Source organism: Drosophila kikkawai, chromosome 3L, assembly GCF_030179895.1.
Source record: "Drosophila kikkawai strain 14028-0561.14 chromosome 3L, DkikHiC1v2, whole genome shotgun sequence".
In the NCBI taxonomy this organism is placed as follows: Eukaryota; Metazoa; Arthropoda; class Insecta; order Diptera; family Drosophilidae; genus Drosophila; species Drosophila kikkawai.
The window spans coordinates 31,066,586-31,075,341 of NC_091730.1; the positions used below are offsets into that span (position 1 = coordinate 31,066,586).

At 33.0% G+C, this 8,756-nt stretch overlaps 1 protein-coding gene across 1 annotated transcript in view; it reads left to right on the forward strand.

Moving 5' to 3' along the window:
• Dbp80 (putative ATP-dependent RNA helicase Dbp80) overlaps nt 1-8,204 on the forward strand; it is a 170,741-nt gene extending 162,537 nt beyond the window's left edge. Inside the window, exon 11 of the mRNA XM_041776432.2 lies at nt 8,080-8,204. Coding sequence (XP_041632366.1) covers nt 8,080-8,189 — 110 coding nt within the window. The 3' untranslated portion in view covers nt 8,190-8,204. The remainder of the gene's footprint in view (nt 1-8,079) is intronic.
• Nucleotides 8,205-8,756: the final 552 nt, after the last annotated feature.

Here is an 8,756-nt window from a genome sequence, read left to right on the forward strand (position 1 = left end):
CTTTTTAGGTGTCCTAATTTTCCACAGTGGTGGCATTTTGGTGTTATTTGGTTTTTGTTTCATATTATATGGTTTGCGATTATTGTTATTTGTGTTATAATTTTTTGTTTTAAATGTATATTTATTTTCGCTCTTAAATTGGTTTTTGTAGTTATTTTTGAAATTATTTCTAGCCTCAACCTGCATAACCTTTTTGCTTGTGTCGTTGATAGCATTTTTAATTTTTACCTCATGGTCGAGTAAACGATTCTTCACAAAAGCTAATGTAATATTTTCTTCTGAAAGGGTCTCTATAGCTGTTATTACCCCGTCATATGAAGCCGGCAATGTGAGCAGTAAATGCGAAACTCTATCCATTTCGTCTATCTTTGCCCCTGACGCTAATAATTCGCCAATTAGTTCATCAAAAATGATGAAATGGTTCACTAGTGCCATCTCACTCTTGAGTTTGAGCGACAACAACCGTTTGCGCACGGATAATTGCGACGCGAGACTTTTTCTTTCGTACACAGAATCTAGACTTCTGAGAATTTCGCGCGCTGTGTTGTTGTTTGTTGCGAAATTGAGAAAAGAGTCGCCCAAATGCTCTATCAATGTGCTTTTAGCACTCCTTTCTGACTTAACCCAACTTTCATCTGTTTCATCAGGAATTTCGTCATCAATCACTTTTAATATGTCTTGTTCAGCAAGAAGTGCCCGAATCCTAAATTTCCACACAGAATATTTGTCGCCGTCGAACGGTTTGATGTTTCGCTTAGTTTTGTCCATATTGTATATATATTATCACGTGTGTGTGTCTCAAATTCGGATTTCCAAGAAAAACTTTTATTCACTTGAATTCTGTCTAATAAAGGTAGTCTGGGCCCATAACCTATTGAAATAATACGCTTAATTGTTACTCCAACCCTTCCCAGACCAATCACAAACAAATTATATATTTTCACTTTATGATGTTTGATATTTTAGTTGATTATTGTTTTATTTCTTACGCACACACGACCAGCCACGTTCAAGATCAAAAAGGAAAGAGAAAGAGGTCAAGCCAGTGTGGCCGTACATTCCTCATACAAAAATACTTTTATGGTAATTTTTGTTTAACATGGCATTAGGGGATTTTGCTATGTTATATCCAACAAAATAGTTATGAATGTATCTATCATTTAAAGTAAAAACCATGACCATTTGGTTTTATGGTTTTTGTGTAATAATACCTGAAAGTCGACCAATTTACCCATTTTTTTTGGTATGATGCAAAAAACGAAAGAAAGTTCAACTTTGAATGGTCATATCTTCTAAAAAAAAAATCTTAAAATAGATTTTATTGCAGATTCTGAATCTTTGGGAAATTTTCTGTCGAATAAGTATGGTTAAAATCGTTTTTGCGAACATGACTTTTTCGATTTTTGCAACGCTAATTGTTCGAGAGGCGCTACTGTGCGGCGGTACACTTCCTGATTGATTTTGACCCCTTGATCGATGAAAATAAGGGGTGTTTTGCCGGTGGCGCATATTCCTCCCCAAACCATTAAAGACTGCTCACATTGACGGCGCTCGATTATTGCAGAGGTACCTGGAGCTTCAGCCGACCAGCTTCCGTTATTTTGGTGATTGTGCGCCTGTTCGATGGTGAATATCTTCTCGTCTGTGAAGGGAACACGCTCCCATTTTTGACCTGCGGCCCGACACTTTAGCTGACGGCATCTTTAGAGTTTCACGCGTTTATTGTCATCCGTAAGAAGGTGCACTTTTTGGAGCTTGTAGGGCTTGAGATTAAGTTCATTTTTTGCAATCAACCGAATACTTTCTCGATTCACTCCGATTTTGCGGGCTATTTTTCTGACCGAGACTGCAATTCCGAGTGATCCGCTTTTTCACGATCTGGCGAATTCTGGAAGTTTTAGCGGTGCATGGTCTGCCTCGTTCGGGACGGTCACCTTCATGGCCAAGCTCATTAAATCGCCGGATAGCGTCAGAGACCGTTTGGTGATTTCCTTGTTGAAACAGTTTTAAAATTGCACAACGCACAGTGCACAGTGGTTGGGCTTGTATGAAGACGCGGCCAAAAATACTTCTAGTTGATGTATCGTTACGAAATTAATACCAAAAATCAAGAAAAATGTTATAAGTATGTCCACAAAAAATTGGCCATATCGCACGTCTATATCATATAGCTGCCATAGGAACAATCTGTTAAAAATTAACATTTAGTATGAAAAACTTTTTTGTTTTTCAAAATATGTAAACCAAATTCACAGATTATATGTTTGGCGTATGTTTATATATTCTTAGCAAATTTGGTTTAAATCGGATATCTATATCTTATAGCGCCCATACAAAATTTTAATAAAATCATTGTTTTCCAAGGCCTAACTTTAATTATTTAACTCTTAATGAGAACATTGGTGAAATATAAGTGCCGAAAAATAATTTAAAAATTATTAACTTATATATTGCGTATTTTATTGGTCTAGCAACAAATGTACACAGCTTTAGTGGGGTAGGGGAGGGTAAGATTAATTCGGTGTAAAACTGCCCACTTAAAAAAAAATGTTTTGGCGAAACGGCTAGAGTTAGCTTAATGAATTAAATACCATATAATGAAACAACATTTGGACTTTTTTTTTAAATTTTTGTATTAAAAAATATTTACAGGCCTACGATAAAAAGCGAATCTCCTGAGTCCCCAACCCCGATTTTTAACTAAAAAATTAAGTTAATTTGTTTAAAAAAAATAGAATAAAAAAATATGAATTAAAAAAAGCTTTACCTGAGTACCTGTAGAATTATTTATAGAACATATGTTCCAAATTTCAAATCCATTGGTAATGTAGATTTCGAATTATCGTGTACACCGATATTCCAAATGGCATTTTTCAGGAGAGCGCTTTAAACTTTGTGATACTCATACATCGAACACCAAACGACCTCCGTTCAACTACCCATACCTTCGTTAATTTTGTAACAAGAAAGGAAGCTAACTTCGGCACGCCGAAGTTTGTATACCCTTGCAGATATTATTTCATTAAATTTTACCTATACTTATTGTTTAGAGTTTGACAGTTACAGTTTTACATTCCCAGTTTTACATTTTCTCTACATCTACCGATCGGTTTATATGGCAGCTATATGATATAGTTGTCCGATTTTCATAAAATTTATACAAAAATTCAGAAATAGTATAAAATTGCTATATCTAAAAAATTATGCAAAAATATTTAAAAACAGCAAAGTTATAATTATTTTTCTAAAAATTGATCGAACATTTGTATGGCAGCTTTATGATATAGTAGTCCGATCCGGCCTGTTCCGACATATATAGCAGCGAGAGTATATAGAAGACTATATGCAAAGTTTCATTCAGATAGCTTTAAAACTGAGAGACTAGTTTGCGTAGAAACGGACAGACGGACAGACAGACGGACAGACGGACAGACGGACGGACAGACGGACATGGCTAGATCGACTCGGCTGTTGATGCTGATCAAGAATATATATACTTTATAGGGTCGGAAAGGTCTCCTTCACTGCGTTGCAAACTTCTGACTGAAATTATAATACCCTACAAGGGTATAAAAACTAAAAAAAAAATATTAGTATTTTTAAGATTATAGGCGAATATGCAAATATATGCAGCTAGACTTAACATTTGTATTACCTTAAAACATTGACAAATACCCTGATAACACTTATAAAGGGGGGATCGGGGGGCAATATATCTAAAAATCTACTTAAACAGACAAAATGACGATCACAATATACTGAAAATTCGTATTAATTAAAAAAAATAATAACAGATACTAAATAAATCAAATTAATTTCAGTAAAAGAACTTATTAAAGTAAATACATTCAACTTTAAAATCCTTTTCAAATAATGGAAATCGGAGATAATTTTAAAGTCAGATTTGATGTGCCGCAAAACCACTTTAACGTCGCTGTCCTGTTAAATTGAACAATTGTTAACGCATTCTATTCTATTTTTAGAAAGTACCGTTAGAATTCCAGGAAAAACTGGTTTGCCAATGCAAAATTTGGGCAATTTAGAGCTGATTTGCTTACATTTTGACTTAATATTTTTAGATGGATTTTTTGATTTTTGGCCTATGGACGCAACCACTGTGCAGTGGTTCGGCTTGTATGGAGCTGCGGCCATAATTACTTCTAGATGTGCTATCGCTATGAAACTTTCACCAAAAATCTAAAAAAATGGTTTAAGTATATCCAAAAATTGGCCATATTGCTCGTCTATATCATATAGCTGTCATAGGAACAATCTGTTAAAAATCAACATTTAGTATGAAAAACTTTTTTGTTTTTCAAAATATCTTAACCAATTATACAGATTATATGTTTGGTACAGGTTTATATATTCCTACCAACTTTGGTTAAAATCAGATCTCTATATCTTATAGCTCCCATACAAAATTTTTATTAAATTAATTTTTTTCCAAGACCTAAGTTTAAATTTTTAATTTTGATCTCTTAATGAGAACGTTGCACAGTAGCGCCTCTCGAACAATTAGCGTTGCAAAAATCGAAAAAGTCATGTTCGCAAAAACAATTTTAACCACACTTATTCGACAGAAAATTTCCCAAGGATCTAGAATCTGCAATAAAATCTATTTTAAGATTTTTTTTGTAGAAGATATGACCATTCAAAGTTGAACTTTCTTTCGTTTTTTGCATCATACAAAAAAAAATGGGTAAATTGGTCGACTTTCAGGTAATATTACACAAAAACCATAAAACCAATGGTCATGGTTTTTACTTTAAATGATAGATACATTCATAAACTGTTAATTAACCCAAAAAAACGGCACTTTGGATTGGGCTTGCACAGGTAAATCGCTACCTTCCAGGTGTCCATTTTTTTCACCTTTTTCTGCCTAAAGTAGTCTATAACTTCTGAAGCCGATGAAAGCCACCGACTACACTATGTCTACAAGTTACGTGGATCGTTCCTGGACCAGAATTAACTTTCATCGGCTGCGTCGAGCTACTCATGATGAAATATGGGCATTTCCACAGAAATGTCAACCGAGGCCAAAAAGCTAAAACTTCTCTAAAATGATTTTTTTCCAACATAGTAACATTAGGAAAAGGTCAATTGATTAAATTTGAAGGGTTTTATCATATTCTAAAACAAATTTCGAAATATTCGAATGCATATTCGCGCAAACACGATTTTTCATTATTTTGATGAAAAACATCATAAAAATGGGCCTGTTTTCTTTTGATAATTACATCCAAACCGTGGCATTATGCTTTGACTGTTGTTTACTAACATCACAAGAAGAATGCAAATAGTCGAAATAAAATGGATATATGCTCTTCTAATTTACTTAAATAGTAAAAAATTACATGCAAAGTATGATGATAAAAACTATCGCGTGCGACAACTTATTAAAATTAAATAAAAAATAAACTACGCTAAATTTCTGATTGTAAAAAAAAGCATATGAAAATGACATTATCGGATAACATTTTAAAATTTGTTACATTAAAATATTCCCATCCGTTTCGCTAAAATCAGTGTTTAAACAGCTCGCCGCATAAAGTGACTTCTATTTTTGTCGCGTGCGAACCCTTAATTTTTTTTTAAATATCTTAAATTTGAGCATACACTCAAAATCAACACTAACACCAATTATAGACCTAGGTAAGAGCTATAAGTTAATATTTTTAAAAGAAATAAAAATAAAATGTACCATACTTTTTTTTTGCTTTGAATGCGTACGAATGTCGCGTGCGACACCATGGAAATGCCCATATACCAAAATACCAACACAATTTCATACATTCCAAGAAATATACTAACTGTAGCGCGTGGCGGTTACACTTTGAATTAAAAAAATTTTTTTTTTTCAGTTTTCAAATTATTTTTATTTGAGCAAATACATAAAAATAAACATATAAAATTAAATAAAAAATATTTTTTAAAAATTGTTTTCATTGAAAAAAAATTATTTTTTCACTTTGATACCCTTTAAAAATGCGTATTTGTGGGCGTGGTACATTATGCAGTACATATATACATTTTACAGCAATTACCTGTCTAATGCCGTTTAAATTATTCGATTACCTTATTTGGTTCAAAAGATATGATTTTTGCAACGCTAAATGAGAAAAGGCGCTACTGTGCGTTGGTGCCCAAAAGTAAAAAAAAACAAGAAAGGAAGCTAACTTCGGAACGCCGAAGTTTGTATACCCTTGCAGATTGGTTTTCATATTTATATTATAAATTATAATGCCGAAAACAGACACTAAACAGAGTATCATAACAATTTACCTATACTTATTATGTTTACCGGTTGACAGTTACAGTTATACATTCCCAGCTTTACATTTTCTCTACATCTACGGATCGATTCTATGGCAGCTATATGATATAGTTGTCCGATTTTCATAATATTGTTACCAAAATTCTGAAATAATACTAAAAGCTCATGTCTCAAAGTAGATGAAAATACGTTGAAATACAACGAAGTTATAATTTCTTCTATTACTTTCCCTATCGTTCCTATGGCAGCTATAAGATACAGTCGTCCGATTTTCATAAAATTTATACCAAAATTCTGAAATAATACCAGAAGCTCATGTCTCAAAGTAGATTAAAATACGTTGAAAAACAACGAAGTTATAATTTTTTTGATTAATTTCCCGATCGTTCCTATGGCAGCTATAAGATATAGTGGTCCAATTTTCATTTAATTTTTACCAAAATTCTGGAATAATATAAAATGGCTATATTTTAAAAATGATGGAATAATATCGAAAAACAGCCAAGTTATAATTTTTTTTCTAAAAATTTATCGAACATTTGTATGACAGCTATATGATATAGTCGTCGTATATAGCAGTGAGAGTATATAGAAGACTATATGCAAAGTTTCATTCAGATAGCTTTAAAACTGAGGGACTAGTTTGCGTAGAAACGGACAGACGGACGGACAGACGGACGGACAGACGGACGGACAGACGGACATGGCTAGATCGACTCGGCTGTTGATACTGATCAAGAATATATATACTTTATAGGGTCGGAATCGTCTCCTTCACTGCGTTGCAAACTTCTGACTGAAATTATAATGCCCTGCAAGGGTATAAAAATATTCACTTATATATTGTGTATTTAATTTGTCCAGCAACAAACGTACACAGCTTAACGGGGGGTAAAGTTAATTCGGTGCAAAACTGCCTACTTTTCAAAAAAAATGTTGTGACGAAACGGCTAAAATTAGCGTATTGAATTAAATACCATATAATAACACAACATTTAACAATTTTTTTTTTTAATTTTTGTTTAAAAAAATATTTACATGCTTACGAGTAATAGCGAATCTCCTAAGTCCCCACAAAAAAAGTTTGTTTTCGGTGTACATCCTATCGTAACTGTCCACAAAAACATCCGATATCAAACAAATTTATTGCATTCACTAAAGGATACGTGCCCCGAGGTACTCAGATGAGGTTTTTATTTTTAACATTTTTTCCCGATTTTTTATAACAACCCGGATTATTGGCAAAATTTGACCTTAAAAAAATAAGAAGTCGTGTTAGCATATTAACGATTACAAATACATCCGCAACATTCCGCACCTAACTTTTAACGATTTAAAATCTTAAAACTCTGATAAATATATAAAAAATCCTTATTTGGAATCGTGTGGGATCACAACTAAAACTTTAGGTAAACAAATTTGAGACACACAAAACAGGTACAAACAAATAAGTTTCACATATCAAGTTAGATTTTATTAATTTTATATCAAGTTAGTATAAATTAATTTCATAAAGTAAAATAAATACCTTGAGCTTCAAAATCCATTTTAAATAATATATATTTATCAACTTGAACAGTTACCAGTCAGATTTAAAGTGCGCTTTTGCTTCGAAATATTTCACCACAGCTCCGATGCGCTGTTGAAATGAACACGTGTTCATGCTTTTGATTCTATTTTAGAATGTACCGTTGGGTTTCCAGCGAAAACCGGTTTGCAAATTGGTAGATTGGACATTTTAGAGACAAACTGTGTAAATTTAATTGAAATATTTTCAAATCGGTTTTTTTTATTTTTAGCCTCTGACGGAACCACTGTGCAACGATTGTTAGACATCCCGAAACAAATATCAAATTCATGGAAATCACAAAATTTGTCCGGGTTATTTATTGCCACCCTGTACCAGTAAAAGCCAATCCCGCTTATTTCATCATCCCATCCTTTTCGGAGTATATTTTGTGTATTCATCATTAATAACACAGGTACACAGCCAAAAATTTCCACGAACCATTTCAAGTTTTCCATGATATTTGGGTGCTCCTGAGTAAAAGTCCCATACAAAATTATTTTCCATCACCTACAGGTTCCGCGGTATACCTAAGAATACAAAAAACCGATGTTTGCCGACATTTTGAATTACGTGGCCTATATAATTGGACTTACCTTTATTATTTTCGGTAGGACCTACTCTCAATACATCACGGCACTACTAAAAAATAGTCCCAATCGTGGACCATTGCCCATGTCTTTGGAATTCGACGCCAAAGTTGAAACTCCCAAAATTTTCAACATTTCTGTGATGAAAAAACAATTCTGAGAATTAAATATTATATGGAACTAATTTTAAATATTCATTGAATCTATTGTTCATTGTATTCTTTAATTTCGGTTTAAAGCGTTTTCATGACAACATTTTATTGGATTTATTAAACGAATAAAACCGCTTTTTTGGTTTGATTATCTACTACTATTTTCG